Source organism: Oncorhynchus mykiss, chromosome 17 (genome assembly GCF_013265735.2).
Source record: "Oncorhynchus mykiss isolate Arlee chromosome 17, USDA_OmykA_1.1, whole genome shotgun sequence".
NCBI classification, from domain to species: Eukaryota; Metazoa; Chordata; class Actinopteri; order Salmoniformes; family Salmonidae; genus Oncorhynchus; species Oncorhynchus mykiss.
This window is the reverse complement of record NC_048581.1, coordinates 48,776,401-48,793,424: the sequence shown is the minus strand read 5'-3', so window position 1 is coordinate 48,793,424 and position 17,024 is coordinate 48,776,401. Positions and strand designations below refer to the sequence as shown.

Sequence of the window (17,024 nt, the reverse complement as noted above, 5' to 3'; positions counted from 1 at the left end):
AGACCTAGGGCCTCCAGCTTGATGATGAACTTGGAGGGTACTATGGTGTTGGATGCTGAGCTGTAGTCAATTAACATCATTGTTACATAGGTATTAATTTTGTCCAGGGATAGGGCAGTGTGCAGTGTGATGGCGATTGTGTCGTCTGTGGACCTGTTGGGGTCGTATGTAAACTGAAGTGGTTCTAGGGTGGCCGGTAAGGTGGAGGTGATATGATCCTTGACTTGTCTCTCAAAGCACTTCATGATGAAAGAAGTGAGTGTTATCTTTACCTTCTTAGGTACAGGAACAATGGTAGCCATCTTGAAGCATGTGGGGACAACAGACTGGGATAGAGAGTGATTGAATATGTCCGTAAACACTCCAGCCAGTGTTGGGGATTAATCAGAATAGTTGGGTAACATAGATAAGATGTTTTATTTTCATTATATACTTGTGAGTTACTTCTCATTTAGAATGTATCTTGTTGTACTATAGTGGTGGCCATTTGCAGTTATCCTTTCTCTGTCCTGGGGTCAGTTACTTGGGCCGCAGAGAGGGGAGAGGTCAAGCTTGTCTTCATATGTAAACATATCTTTTAAACCATGTGAAGGGATGATTGAGGGGGAACCAATTATCTCTTGGCTCCACAATGTCTGTGTGCCAGTCACTGTGTCTCTGATCTTGTCCAGGAGGGGTTTATTTGATATATGCCTGTTGATGAGGTTTTGTTTTATGGTCCTGAGTGGTACCAAGAGCGAGATAAGAACATAGTTTAGGAGACAAAGCTAAACGATAATTTATAGCCAATGCTGTCTGGCTATGTGTGTCTTTGCTATAAAGGATCTCAGTTGTAATGTGTAAGCACTCTCAGATAATTCATGTATAGACACTGAATTGATCTGAGAGCCACAGGGTTGTGATGGAGCTCATAATAATTCAAGATGGACTTTATGATAACTCTGACTTGTGTGGTGGTTTAGTCTCATGATTTGGTAAATACAGGAAATTTCCACTACACCAGCTGGTCTGCACATGCTTAGAGGACGCGGCTAGGGATGCCGTCTGGGCCAGCAGCCTTGCGAGGGTTAACACGTTTAAATGTTTTACTCACATCAGCCACGGAGAAGGAGATGGGGGCAGTCCTTGTTAGCGGGCCACAACGGTGGCACTGTATTATCCGCAAAGAGGGCAAAGTAGGTGTTTAGTTTGTCTGGAAGCGTGAGGTCGGTGTCCGTGACATGGCCGGATTTATTTTTGTAGTCCGTGATTTCCTGTAGACCTTGCCACATATGTCTCATGTCTGAGCCGTTGAAATGCAACTCCACCTTGTCCCTGTACTGGCATTTTGCTTGTTTGATTGCCTTGCGGAGGGAATAGCTACACTGTTTATATTCAGACATATTCCCAGACCTCTTTCCATGGTTGAATGCGGTGGATAGCGCTTTCAGTTTTTGTGCGAATGCCGCCATCCAGCCACGGTTTCTGGTTAGGGTAGGTTTTAATAGTTACAGTGGGTACAACATCTCCAATGCACTTCATTATAAACACACTCAACGAGTCAGCGTATCGGTCGATGTTGTTCATATTCCAGTCCGCGTGATCAAAACAAATCTTGAAGCATGGCTTCCAATTGGTCGGACCAGCGTTGAATGGTTCTCGTCACTGTTACATCCTGTTTGAGTTTCTGCCTATGAGACAGAAGGAGCAAAGGGGCGTTGTGGTCGGATTTGCCAAAGGGAGGGTGGGGAAGGGCTTTGTATGCATCGCGGAAGTTAGAGTAGCAATGGCCGAAGGTATTGCGCATGTACGTAGCGCAATCAATATGCTGGTAGAGTTTAGGTATACTTGTTCTCAATGTTACTTTGTTAAAATCCCCCAGCTGCAATAAATGCAGCCTTAGGATGTATGGTTTCCAGTTTGCATACAATCCAGTGAAGTTCCTTGATGGCTGTCTTGGTGTCTGCTTGAGGGGGAATGTACACAGATGTGACTATAACTGACGAGAATTCTCTTGGTAGGTAAAATGGCCGGAATTCTAGATTGGGTGAGCAGAGGGACGTGAGTTCCTGTATGTTGTTATGATTACACCATGAGTCGTTAATCATAAAGCATACACCCCCGTCCTTCTTTTTCCCAGAGAGGTGTTCATCTCTGTTGGCGCGATGCATGGAGAAGCCCGGTGGCTGAACCGATTCTGACAAGATATCCCAAGAGAGCCATGTTTCCGTGAAACAGAGAATGTTACAATCTCTGATGTCTCTCTGGAAGGCAACCCTTGCTCGAATTTCGGCTACCTTGTTGTCAAGAAACTGGACATTGGCTAGTAGTATACTAGGGAGCGGTGTGCGATGTGCACGTCTACGGAGCCTGGCCAGTTGGCCGCTTCATTTGTCCCTTCTGCGGCGTCGTTCTTGTGGATCGCCTACTGGAATTAGCTCCATTGTCCTGGGTGGTGGTACGAACAGATCCGCTTCGGGAAAGTCGTATTCCTGGTCATAATGTTGGTAAGTTGACGTTGTTCTTATATCAGATAGTTCTGCCCGGCTGTATGTAATAAGACTTAAGATTTCCTGGGGTAACAATGTAAGAAATAATACATTAAAAAAACAAAATACTGTGTCATGTCTTTGGCTATGCCGGATTAAGTGATATGACATGCTATTCTATAAAATCCTTTCTCTGTAATTAATATTACCTGATTGAGCTAATCATGTAAATGTAATTAAGTAGAAAGTCGGGGCACCAGGAAAGAATATTTATAGAGCAGTTATCTTCCGAATAAACTCTTAAAGACCTAGTAATATTTTACATCAATAGCAATATAATCGGCAATATTAATCGTCACCTTATTTCAGTCTCATCTGAAAGTTGTAAATTATTGGTTATCTTCACGAACCCAGGCTAGCAAGTTGAATCAGCAATACAAAATTGGGTTTAATTATTTATTTACTAAATACCTAACTAATCACACAGAATTACATATACGCAGAATGTATTATACCTCGATTACAAATTATGTCATAAAGGAAAACGTCCCTAGCGGACGGAACAGATATGACAGCTGGTTACACAAAGAAAAGGGGGCTGGGTTTGAGTGAAAGAGCGGGAAGACTGAAGAACAAAGGAAGAAGCGATGTCTCTATCGGGCCTTGGACAGCTACTCTATCGTAAATACAGAATCTTATGCATTCTAAATTACCGCCCATTTGGAAAAGGAAAATGCAATAAATATTTACTCTGAGCTGAGCTTCAATAGGTTGGTGGTAGGTGGAAGGCCGTGTTGCGCAAGTCCTTTGACCTCTGAAGAGTGTCTCTGGTGGTGAACGGGAAACGTTGTAGTGTCGTCGTTGTGTGGTAGACCGGATACTCTGTCCGTCCTCTCCTAGCCCAAGTTTACAGCGGCCGCTGCTAACTCAACGGCTAGGAGGGATTACTTCTGTAGCGAATAAGAGTTAAAAGTTCCTACCATTCCCAACCAAAGCTCACGCTGAGGTTGGCTTCGTTCTGTAGTTATTATCCGAATCCTTCTGACATTGGACCGTCATCCTAATGTATCCGGAACAGGAGGTTACATTTTCGTCAAGGGCTTATATAGTGGAGGTTGAAAGGGTGTGTTTCATAGTTTATAGCCCATGTCTCTTCAAAGGGGTGGGCCACTGATTGAACAGAGCCCTAACCTTATGAAAACCCAAATCTCTCATTTGGAAGCTAAAATTACGTTTAATCTTTTCACCCAAAATTTTATATTTAAACATTTGAATTGCACAAGAATTCCATGTGAATCTGATAACTATAATGTGTAGACTTTCCCAGATACAGTGGGGCAAAAAAGTATTTAGTCAGCCACCAATTGTGCAAGTTCTCATTACCCACAGACCAACGTCATGACAACTGCATAGTTTCCTAAGAACTCGAAGTCGGAAGTTTACATACACCTTAGCCAATTACATTTAAACTCTGTTTTTCACAATTCCTGACATTTAATCCTAGTAAAAATTCCCTGTCTTAGGTCAGTTAGGGTCACCACTTTATTTAAAAAATGTGAAATGTCAGAATAATAGTAGAGAGAATGATTTACTTCAGTTTGTATTTCTTTCATCACATTCCCAGTGGGTCAGACGTTTTAATACATTCAATTAGTATTTGGTACCAGTGCCTTTAAATTGTTTAACTTGGGTCAAACATTTTGGGTAGCCTTCCACAACTTCCCAGAATAAGTTGGGTGAATTTTGGTCCATTCCTCCTGACAGAGCTGGTGTAACTGAGTCAGGTTTGTAGGCCTCCTTGCTCACACACGCTTCAATATATCCACATACTGTTTCCATCCACATAGTTTTCCTGCCTCATGAAGCCATCTATTTTGTGACGTGCACCAGTCCCTCCTGCAGCAAAGCATCACCACAACATGATGCTGCCACCCCAGTGTTTCACGGTTGGGATGGAGTTCTTCGGCTTGCAAGTCTCCCCCTTTTTCCTCCAAACATAACGATGGCCATTATGGCCAAACAGTTATATTTTTGTTTCATCAGACCAGAGGACATTTCCCCAAAAAGTACGATCTTCGTTCCCATGTGCAGTTGCAAACCGTAGTCTGGCTTTTTATGGCGGTTTTGGAGCAGTGGCTTCTTCCTTGCTGAGTGGCCTTTCAGGTTATGTCGATATAAGACTTGTTTTACTGTGGATATAGATACTTTTGTACCTGTTTCCTCCAGCATCTTCACAAGGTCCTTTGCTGTTGTTCTGGGATTGATTCGCACCAAAGTATGTTAATCTCTAGGAGACAGAACGTGTCTCCTTCCTGAGCTCTATGACATTTGCGTGTTCCCATGGGGTTTATACTTGCATACTATTGTTTGTACAGATGAACGTGGTACCTTCAGGTGTTTGGAAATTGCTCCGAAGGATGAACCAGACTTGTGGAGGTCTACAATTTATTGGTCTTGGGTGACTTATTTAGATTTTCCCATGATGTCAAGCAAAGAAGCACTGAGTTTGAAGCTAGGCCTTGAAATACATCCACAGGTACACCTCCAATTGACTTAAATTATGTCAATTAACCTATCAGAAGCTTCTAAAGCCATTACATAATTTTCTGGAATTTTCCAAGCTGTTTAAAGGCAGTCAACTTAGTATATGTAAACTTCTGACCCACTGGAATTGTGATACCAGTGAATTAAAAGTGACCTTAAAAATAACCTGTCTGTAAACAATTGTTGGAAAAATGACTTGTGTCATGCACAAAGTAGATGTCCTAACCGACTTGCCAAAACTGTAGTTTGTTTACAAGAAATTTGTAGTGTGGTTGAAAAACGAGTTTTAATGACTTCAACTGTAGTTGTAGTTGAAGTCATTCAAACTCAGTGCCTCTGAGTTTTGAACGGAAGTGTATATATATATATACATACATACATACATACATACATATACTGTATATATACACTTCTGTTCAAAAGTTTGGGGTCACTTAGAAATGTCCTTGTTTTTGAAAGAAAATCTAATTTTTTGTCCATTCAAATAATATCAAATTGATCAGAAATACAGGATAGACATTGTCAATGTTGTAAATGACTATTGTTGATGGAAAAGGCTGATTTTGAATGGAATATCTACATAGGTGTACAGAGGCCCATTATCAGCAATCATCACTCGTGTTCCAATGTCACGTTGTGTAAGCTTATCGAAGTTTATGATTTTAAAAGGCTAATTGATCATTAGAAAACCCTTTTGAAATTATGTTAGCACAGCTGAAAACTGGTGTCCTCATTAAAGAAGCAATAAAACTGGCCTTCTTTAGACTAGTTGAATATCTGGAGCATCAGCAATTGTGGGTTTGATTACAGGCTCAAAATGGCCAGGAACAAAGGACTTTCTTCTGAAACTCGTCAATCTATTCTTGTTCTGAGAAATGAAGGCTATTCCATGCGAGAAATTGCCAAGAAACTTGAGATCTCGTACAACGCTGTGTACTACTCCCTTCACAGAACAGAGCAAACAAACCAGAATAGAAAGAGGAGTGGGAGGCCCCGGTTCACAACTGAGCAAGAGGACAAGTACATTAGAGTGTCTAGTTTGAGAAATAGACACCTCACAGGTCCTCAACTGCAGCTTCATTAAATAGTACCCGCAAAACACCAGTCTCATTGTCAACAGTGAAGAGGCAACTCCGGGAAGCTGGCCTTCTAGGCAGAGTTCCTCTGCAGTGTCTGTGTTCTTTTTCCCCCATCTTAATGTTTGATTTCTATTGACCAGTCTGAGATATGGCTTTTTCACTGTTGATGTTGAGACTGGTGCTTTGCGGTTACTATTTAATGAAGCTGCCAGTGGAGAAGTTGTGAGGAATCTTTCCTGATATGAACTGAAGCCACGTCTCATGCCTCTGGCACATTGAATGTTTCCTCTCCAAGCACTGTGATTATACCTGTCAATTTTCTGTCATTACCGTATGTAGTCAATCAGAGACACATACACAATCACATTATTACACATCAATGATTTTACTCCTTGATTGTATTAACTCATTCTTAGCTCTTTTTTTCTAACTGTGTAGTCTTTTGTGTAATAGTTTTTTGTCCTCCCAGTCAAATTCTGTCCTGCCCTCAGCAGAGGTTGAGCTGTTCTCCAACACCATTCATCCATAATGAGCCTGTCCTGCACTGAAGTCAAGACTCTGAACACCTCAACTCATGCCTCATACCCTCATTCAATCACTGCTGCGATCCCTTCCCAACACTGTTTGTATTCATCTTATTCCCATTCCCCATAATCTCATACTATAAATGTATCTGAGCAAGGCAATTAACCCCCAACAACTGCTTCCCGAGTGGCCAATGGAGGTCGATTAGGGCAGCCCCCCAGTACCTTTCTGATTCAGAGGGGCTAGGTTAAATGCAAAGGAAACATTTTTGTTAAATGCATTCAGTTGTGCAACTGACTAGGTATCCCCCTGTCCCTTTCCCAGTACATTGTACAGCAAGCAGTTTAACAGTTAATACCTTCACATACCTTCTCTTGTTCCAAATGTTGCTGTGTTACAGCCTGAATTCAAAATTGATTAAATATATTATTGTCCTCGTCCATTTACACACAATACCCCATAATGACAAAGTGAAAACATGTTTCAATACATTTAAGCAATTATATTGAAAATGAAAAATATAAATATCTAACTTCAATAAATATTCACACCCGAGTCAATACATGTTAGAATCAGCTTTGGCAGTGATTTCAGCTTTGAATCTTAATTGATAAGTCCCTAAGATGTTTTGCACACCTGGATTGTACACATTTTGCACATTATTATTTTAATTCTTCAAGCTCTGTCAAATTGGTTGTTGAACATTGCTAGACAGACATTTTCAAGTCTTACCATAGATTTTCAAGTAATTTTAAGTGAAAACTGTAACTAGGCCACTCAGGAACATTCAATGTCGTCTTGGTAAGCAACTCCAGTGCATATTTGGCCTTGTGTTTTAGGTTATTGTCCTGCTGAAAAGTGAGTTTGTCTCCCAGTGTCTGTTGGAAAGCCGACTGAGACAGGTTTTCCGCTAGGAATTTGCCTGTACTTAGCTCTATACCCATAACATGATTCAGCCAACACCATGCTTGAAAATATGAAGAGTGGTACCTATTGATGTGTTGTGTCGGATTTCTTTCTCTTTTTTTTTCTTTTTTTTGCAGTTATACTTTAAATCAAATCAAATAAAACGTTATTAGTCACATGCGGCGAATACAACAGACCTTACAGTGAAATGCTTACTTATGAGCCCCTAACCAACAATGCAGTTTAAAAAATATGAATAAGAATAAGAGATAAAAGTAACAAGTAATTAAAGAGCAGCAGAAAAATAACAATGGTGAGACTATATACAGGGGGGTACTGGTACAGAGTCAATGTGCGGGGGGTGCCGTTTAGTTGAGGTAATATGTACATGTAGGTAGAGTTATTAAAGTGACTATGCATAGATAATAACAACAGAGAGTAGCAGCGGTGTAAAGTGGGGGTAGCAATGCAAATAGTCTGGGTAGCCATTTGATTAGGTGTTCAGGTACCGCTTGCCATGCGGTAGCAGAGAGAACATTCTATGACTATGGTGGCTGGAGTCTTTGACAAATTTTAGGGCCTTCCTCCAACACCGCCTGGTATAGAGGTCCTGGATGGCAGGAAGATTGGCCCCAGTGATGTACTGGGCCGTTCACACTACCCTCCATACCAGGCAGTGATGTAACCAGTCTAGATGCTCTCGATGGTGCAGCTGTAGAACCTTTTGAGGATCTGAGGACCCATGCCAAATCTTTTCAGCCTCCTGTGGGGGAATAGGTTTTGTCGTGCCCTCTTCCAGACTGTCTTGGTGTGCTTGGACCATGTTAGTTTGTTGGTGATGTGGACACCAAGGAACTTGAAGCTCTCAACCTGCTTCACTGCAGCCCCATTGATGAGAATGGGGGGGGGGTGCTCGGTCTACTTTTTCCTGTAGGCCACAATCATCTCCTTTGTTTTGATCACGTTGAGAGAGAGGCTGTTGTCCTGGCACCACACAGCCAGGTCTCTGACCTCCTCCCCATAGGCAGTCTTTTCATTGTCGATGATCAGGCCTACCACTGTTGTGTCATCTGCAAACTTAATAATGGTCGTGCCTGGCCGTGCAGTCATGAGTGAACAGGGAATACAGGAGGGGTGGAAAAGGGCAATGTGCAGTGCAATAGAGATTTAGTGCCTTATTGCAAACAGGATGCATGTTTTGAAATATTTTTTACTCTGTACAGGCATCCTTTTCACTCTGTCATTTAGGTTAGTATTGTGAAGTAACTTCAATGTTGTTGATACATCCTCAGATTTCTCCTATCACAGTCATTAAACTCTTTAAATGGCCTCATGGTGAAATCCCTGAGCGGTTTTCTTCCTCTCCTGCAACTGAGTTAGGAAGGACGTGTGTATCTTTGTCGTGACTGTGTCTATTGATACACCATTCAAAGTGTAATTAATAACTTCACCATGCTCAAAGGGATATTTAATGACTGCTTTGAACATTTTTACCCATCTACCAATATGTGCTCTTCTTTGCAAGGCATTGGAAAATCTCCCTGGTCTTTGTGGTTGAATCTGTGTCTGAATTGCAGTTCTCGACTGAGGGACCTTACAGATAATTATATATGTAAACAGGTTAAACATTATTATTGCACACAGTATGAGTCCATACAACTTCTGTGACTTGTTAAACAAAAGTTTACTCCTGAAATTATTTAGGCTTGCCATAATAAAGGGGTTGAATACTTATTGAGTTAAGACATTTCAGCTTTCGTTTTTAATTCATTTGTAAACATTTCTAAAAAAAAATATGGGGTACTGTGTGTAGGCCAGTGACACAACATCTAAATTAAATATATTTAAAATTCAGGCTGTAACACAACAAAATGTGGAAAAGTTATGAATTAAGAGTATGAATAATTTCTGAAAGCACTGTCTGCTGCTTCTCCTTAACTTTTTAAGAAATGAATTTGTTCAAAACTGCTCAACTGTCTTTCTCTCTTTTTGAGTCAACTACTCAACACATTTTATGCACTGGAGTGCTATCTATCTGTACCTTATGATTTTATTACTAGATTCATTCACTGATGCTTTGATTGGGTGGACAACATGTCAATCCATGCTGCAAGAGCTCCGATTCCTCCGGACGTCATCATAATTACTGGGTAAGTCTATGGAAGGAGGTGAGAACCATTCACCTCCTAAGTGTTGTATTGAAGTCAATGTACCCAGAAGAGGACGGAAAATTGCTGTCCTCCGGCTACACTATGGTGCTACGCCAGAGAGTCCTGTTGAGGATACTGTAGGATACTGTAGACCACCTTTTCAAAACAGTGTGTTCTAATCTGTTATTTGGTGACGTGAATATATTTAGTATAGTTTTTGCAGGTTAGGACCTGTTTCATCTTTGCAATCGGGGTTCTCACAGGGTTTTAATGTTACTGAAGTGAAAGTGAAATAATAATGCAACTTATTACATACCTGACTGTTGGAGAGGGCCTGCTGATGATATGGTGAGAACCTGTTCTTGGCAGGGTCTTCTGAGGTGGGGCTGAGGGGTTTGGGGTCTGACATGGAGCGCTGCACACTTTTGATGGGCCTGGGGAGGCTCTGATGACGCTGAGGGGACTCGGCAGTGAAGGCTTTCTGCTGGGGTGTGACGTGCGCCTTGTTGAGTTTCTCCTGGGAGGTGAAGGTGGTCTCCAGCATCCGATGGGGTGACAGTGGGGACACAGGGGAGTACAGCACCTGAGGAGACTTGGGAGGCTGGCGAGATGGGGACTCGTTCTGCTGCTGGCCTTGGTAGCCGATATCCAGAGGATCAGGTTTCCTCCTTTCGAACTTGGCCACCCCTTGGGGAGGAGATGGGGTGGAGCCTACCATCTGCATGGTGGTGGAGTATGGGCTGATGGTGGTGGGGACACTGAGCTGAGGGGCCACCACCCCCTGAGACTGGACCTCTGGTTCGGTCTGACAGGCCAAGCTCTCACCCTTATGGGTTCTCTCAGGAGCAGAGATGTAGTGTAGTAGCTCCACCTTGTTTGTCTCAGCCGCAGTGATGTGGATTGCAGGTGAGACCCTGCCCAACTGGTCTGTCTCAGTCTGGCATGAGGAGTCGTTGGTGGTCTGAATGGCTATGCTAGAGGAGGACACTTTGGAGATTCCATCGGATTTGACCTCCGCGCTAGAGTCTGAGTGCTTGGAGAAGCGTGACCTCCTGCGCCTAACCGGTTGCTCCCACTCTGCTTGATCCTCGTCGTCTGTCTGGACGCTGCAGTCGGCGATGCGCCTGGTTCTCCTGCCCCTACGGTTCATATACCTGTCCTCACCATCTTCATCATCCGTCTGCACGCAGCTATCTGCAATCCTCCTCACTGGCTCCTCCTCTGCTTCGTCCCTAAGACGAGGCATGGAGTTCCGCTTCTTCATGACCCTGGACTCCGCCTGATCCTCGCTATTTCTAAAGGACATCTCAGAGGCAGAGCTAGGTATAGGCCTTGGGGTCACCACTGTTTGGACCACCTGCCCTTCCATGTGGGGTTGCCAGAACTGCACACTTTGGCCCTCCTGTTGAATCACCCTACCACTCTGGTCACAGATGATGAAACCTTGTGGGGTTCCTCCTCCAACTACTAACCCTTGAGCAGTAGTGGCTGTAGCAGCTGCTGCTGCCGATACAGCAGCTGCCTCGGCTGCTGCGGCTGCAGCTGCTGCCTCCACCACTGCAGTCTTCTGCCTCTTCTGCTCCTCCAACTGCTGCTGGAGCTGTTGCTGCAGCGACTGGATCTGGTCCAGTTGCATCCTCTGCTGGGCTAGCTGTTCCCTCTGCATGACCAGCTGGGTCTCCCTTTCCGATTGCTGCTGATGCAGGACTTGCTGTTTGATGGTCTGCAGCTCCTGAATCTCGCGCTGCACCAACATCTGTTCTTTCTCCCTGTGCCTCTGGAGCTCCATGCGGTCTCTCTCCAGTTCCTCATGCAGGCGCATTTGCCGAAGTTTCTCCAGCTCCACACGCTCTCGCTCCATCTGCAGCATCTGCTCTTGCTGCTGTCTCAAACGCTCTTCTACCTTTTCTAGCTCTGGGTCTACGGAAGTAGCAATGGTGGTGCTGGCTGCTGCAGCCTGGAGTGTGGTCTGGGGCTGCAGCTGAGTCTGGTGCTGCACTAGAGCCTGGGGCTGAGGCCGAGTTATTAGCTGGGACTGGGTTTGAGTCAGGGATAAAGCTTGAGTTTGAGTTGGTATTTGTTGTTGCATTTGAGTTTGCATTTGTTGCTGTATTTGGGACTGCATTTGTTGCTGTATTTGGGCTTGCATTTGAGTTTGTGTAAGGGGGTGTGTCGTAACTTTCTGCACTTGGATATGAGTTTGGGGGGTCTGTTGGTTTGCAGACTGAATTGCCATTGCAGTAGTTTGTACAATCTGTCCACCCATATGAGAAACCGGGTGGGCCGGTTGTAAAGTTGCAGCTGTGTGCACGGTTTCCAAAGGCTTCCCAAGGTAGACAGGAGCTTCCTGGGTGGAGGTGCTTGTGTCAGGTACATTTCCAGGAACACCCGCTGTTGTAGGAAACTGGTTGGGAGAAGCGTAACCGTAAGGTCCCTGTGTAGACAGAGGCATCCTTGGGGTCACATGAGGCAACCTAGTGAGGCTAGCCAGTGGTACAGCAGTCACGCCTGCAGGGTAAGGTCGGTATATTCCTCGTGGCATGGGTCGCAGAACAGAGGAAGGTTGGGTGGTTATTGGCAAGGTAGAGGCTATTGGGCTGTTGATGGTGGAGTATGTCATGCCATCAGCTCCTCTCATTGCAGATGGATATAAGGCCCGTATGCTTGCTTGTCTGGCATTGATCAGATTGGTTAGGGCTTGGCCGTGTGCAGTGGGCCTGCCGTCAGGGGCATAGAGTAGGTTGGCTCGGATTGATGCTAAACTTTGCTGTAGGTTGAGCCTGGCTGCAGGGCCTGCTCCTCTTCCAGCACCATACTGCATCATGTCAGGGTTGCTGTACCGTTGACCAAACTGATCCATAGAGTTCAGAGCTGCACACATTCGGCTGATCTCTCTGGCAGTGGTGGCACTATACTGTGCCAGGTTGGCGTCCGGTAAACCTGCCTGACCATAGCCGTAGTCTTGGTTGATGTTGGACATGGAGCCGTATCGTCGCAGGGGTAAGGGAGAACCTGTAACATCTCCTTCATGACGTAAGTCTGTGTAGGATCCATACTGCGCACCCATGCCAAGATATCCTCCTTCGTAGGTTTGATTCATGGTGCTCAGATCCACAGCCAAGTCCCCAGGGTCAGTCCTCTGATAGTACTGAAGCCCTGCATTAGACAGGTTGGTGTCAGACATAGAAGGTTGAAGTCTCCCTCCAGGGGTTATAGGGTATGGAGGGACTCCCTGCATTGGTTTAAGCTCCTCTGGTGCTCCTTGCATGCTTGATGTCTGGTAGCCATTATTTCCAGGTTGTTGTTGTTGTTGTTGTTGTTGTTGTTGCTGTTGATGATGATGATGTTGCTGTTGTTGTTGTTGACGTTGTTGTTGTTGTTGTTTCTGCTGCTGCTGTTGCTGCTGCTGCTGTTGTTGTTGCTGTTGCTGCTGCTGCTGTTGCTGCTGCTGCTGTTGCTGCTGCTGCTGTTGCTGCTGCTGCTGCTGCTGCTGGCTTACACTGTAATGTGGGGCAGGGGGTGGAAGGGTGACTTGGGAAGGTTCAGTGGTAAGATTTTTCTGAGTTAAGTTCCCTGCACAACTACCAGCGAAGGGTAACTTGTAAACAACGTCACAACAAGCCACTTGGTTCTCTGGTTTCTGCATCTGTCCACCAGTGAGATCCAGGACCTGGGGAGGAGGAGGCTCTTTGACCAGCTGAGTCACTGTGGCCACCTGAGATGTATTGCGGTCTTCCAGTTGGACCATCATAACATGGGGCTTTCCCGTGGACAGGTTCATGACCGTGGGCTTGTTCTTCAACTCCAAAGCAAGCCCACCCTGACAATAGTCATGCAGAGTGTTAGAGGAAGGTGGAGACACAGACACTGGCTGAGGAGGTAAGGGAGATACTCTAGGAATTGCACTGACACTGACCACAGGCTGAGCAATGCCAATGCTTGTCTGGCTCACCACCAGGTCTTTCTTCAGCAACAGCGGCTGGACCTGGTTTGCTAGGTTATAGCGAGCGAAAGAGGACTGCTGGTGCTGCTGGAGCTGCTGCTCGAGGAGCTGTTGTTGCTGTAGAAGCTTCTGCTGCTGCATCTGGAGTTGCTGCTGCTGGATGCCCAAATCCTCCAGACATGCGTCAATCTTAGGAATGGACGGGTCAGTGATGGGTGTCTTAGTTTGTGTAAGACACATTGCTGATCCAACGCCTTGCCCCAGATCCATACGGTTCTGAAGGGGATCTCCATAAACCACTGGATGCCCCTTAGGCTGAGATATAAACATGGAGGCTGCCACGGTGACTGTTGTTGGAGTGGACGCAGACACATGCGGCTGCTCTTGTGCATTGAGGTTCATGGCTGCATTCAGGTCCTGCACCGCTGTGTGGCGGCTGGGTGGTTGTTCAGCATCGAGAGAATACCTCCTTGTATCAGTTGCCAGAGACGTTAGATCCATGCCCTGGTCAGTCATGATGATTGGGGCAGGCTTCATTGGTGCTCTCAGGTCCACCACAGATGCAGGTCCAGTCGGATGCATTTGAATTTGGCCCTGCTCCACGACCCTAGAGGTACCTGGAACGTTGGAGATTCTACATAGGGAGATATTTTCCATTGACATTGACCCACGACTGTATGTGGTAGCTGTGGTTGTCATTGTCATGCTCATACCAACATTAACCCTCTCTGCAGTTTGGGGCCTCTGTAAACCGGGTTGAGGGGTTTGGTGCAGTGGGTGCATTTGTGTGGATGTTGGGGAGCTTGTTGAAGGAGTATGTTGCTGATACATGGGCTGACCCATACCCTGTGTTGGCGAGGACAGGGGCGAAGTGGAAGAGTTTACAGTTAAAGGCTTTGCAGAACTGGTGGTGGTCTCAGAGCCCAGAGTTATCACCATTACTGGTGAGTCGGAGGAGGACTGTTGTCTTGCAAGGCGTGGCGACGCTGATCTTTGTGGCGTCTGGGCTCCATGTTGTTGTGGCGGTATTGGGGAGGTTGGGCCACCAGCGCCAGGCTGAGAATGTCGTGGGGACCCCCCAGGCCCAGTGGTTTGTGGGGACACCCCAGGCCCTGTGGGTCGTGGGGACACCCCAGGCCCTGTGGGTCGTGGGGACACCCCAGGCCCTGTGGGTCGTGGGGACGGGGAATGAGTGGGGCTCTGTGAGGGAGAGGGAGCAGGGGAAACAGGAGGACTGGTGCCTTTAAAATAGGAGAAGAGGGAGGATGCGATGGAAGGCACTCCAGGGTCAGGAGGAGGCACCCCCTGTGCTGGTCCATGAGTACCTGGTCTTCCAGCTGCCGGGGGGATAACACCCCCTATTTTGGCAGTCTGCGTCCTCATCCTGTCTTGGGTTTCTTTCGATAGATGCTGTGTCACACTGATTCCTTGGGGGATCCCTCGTCCAGACCCACGTGGGTCGTTTGAGGAGAAGGAAACAGGTGCAGAGATCTGTGTGGGGCTGGAGCCAGGTGTTAGGGAAGCTCCAGTGTCTAGATGTTGTTTATTGCCAGGCTGAGGTGCCCCAGCCAGTTGCCTTTGTGGACTTCCTTGTTGTTGACCTGGCCTTCCTGGCTGTCCCTGCTGCTGCTGCTGCAGCATCTCTGCTTTCCTCATCATTTCTTCATAAACCTCCTCTGCACTTTTCAGTGTCTTGTCAGACGGTGAAGTGGCAGTAGGTTTTTCAGTGGGGGAGTAGAGAGACATGAACGTGGGTAGGTTGTGGTGGCTTCCTGACTTGTAGAGCTTGGAGCCCATCATTTCAAAGCCCTCTGCCTCTGAATCCATGGAAGGGGAGTACTCTGAGCAGGAGGATCTGTGGAGCTCCTCCATCTCTGCTGCCTGTCTCAGCTCCTCTGTTGGGGATGCATCCTCGATGGGAGAGAGGTTGCTGGGCGGAGTCTTGGATCTCTCTCTACGTCTCTGGGCCCTCAGCTCCTCTTTGTCTCTCTTAGTTTTCCTGGCTGTGCTGCGGATCCTCTGCAGGTCCAGATCTCTCATCTTCTCCTGTTCTCTCAAAAGCTCCTCTTCCTCCCTCAGCTCGTCTTCTTCGGATGAGTCCTCAATGGTGGGCAGGAGTGGGCCATGGGAGCGGTGGCGAGCCTTCCTCTGCTGCTTGGCTTCTTCCAGTCTCTGCCTGCGGCTGGGGCTGCTGTCACTGTCATCCTCCATGGAGGACACAGAGGTAGGGGATGTGCCGGAGGTGTAGCTGGGAGTGGTGGCAGGTAGGGTGGAGGAATACTCCCCCCTCGACCGCTCCTCTGGTGATCCAGTCAGGCTCTCCATCTCCAGCTCTGGCTCTCTGAGGTCATGCTCTGAGTTGTTCAGCTCGATGGTCTTAAACCGCCGCAGGCCTCCTTGGGAAGCCATCATACCTTCGTCTTCTTCACCATCAGCGCCCTTGGTGTCCTCTTCAAAACTACTGGAATGGTGGGTGAGGCTACGTCGTTTCTCCTTCCCCAAATCCTTTTTGTTTTTTGTTTTCTGGTAGCCGTACCCTTCTTCCTCCTCCATCTCATCCTCGTCAGCGCTCATTTCCATGATCTGCCTCCTCATGAACTCCTCATCTGTCATTTCTTTATGGGACTTCTTCTGCCTGGGCGGTAAGGGGGACAGACCACTCTCGCTGCTGTCCTCCACATAGTCGTGTCGCAGCTTTGAGCTGAGATCGTCCGACACTTCCCCATCCGAGTTGTACTCCTCGTCCTGGCCAATGGACAGAGAGTGAGGCCTCCCCCGGCCCTGGTCTGCAGCCTCCTTGGACTTTGATTCTAGCAGTGGCCGCATGGAGCTCTCCAGCTTGGTTATCTCAGAGGGGCTAGAGGGGCCTCGTTCACTTAGCTTCAACCCCGGATCCTCCTGGATCTGGCCTGTGATCTCGCCCATGGAGCCGGATATCCCATCTGACGAGTAGCCCGTGTCACTGAGGCTCTGTGTGCTGGACTTGTTGGAATACTGAAGGAAAGAGAGAAAAAAAGAGAGAGGTCAGAGGGCGGTATTAGCATCAGTCCTTTTTCCCCTTGACTTAATTTGTTTCTATAGCAAAAAAGTCTATTACAGGCATCAGCGCACCCTTTCTTTCCTATCGTTTCACCTAACTCAACGGTAGTGTCACTTTTATGAGCATTTGTTTCACAGATGATAGGGATTGGAATTAAAGCAATGGAGCTTATACAGGATATATTACTATTCTGGCAAGACACAAGAGACTCAATGTAATTAAAGGAGTTCAATCATTAAAGCACATGCAACTATAACAGATAATGTAATACATACAGTGCCTTGAAAAGTACTTGCACCCTTTCTGATTTTCTAAATTTGTGCATATTTTTGGTACTGAATGTTATCAGATCTTCAACCAAACCTCATA

General features: G+C 46.3%; 1 protein-coding gene across 1 annotated transcript in view; it reads right to left on the bottom strand.

Annotated features, from left to right (window-relative positions):
- Positions 1 to 17,024, bottom strand: part of bsnb (bassoon (presynaptic cytomatrix protein) b) — a 119,900-nt gene that overhangs the window by 19,799 nt on the left and 83,077 nt on the right. The window contains exon 5 of the mRNA XM_036950013.1: positions 9,989 to 16,609. Coding sequence (XP_036805908.1) covers positions 9,989 to 16,609 — 6,621 coding nt within the window. The remainder of the gene's footprint in view (positions 1 to 9,988; positions 16,610 to 17,024) is intronic.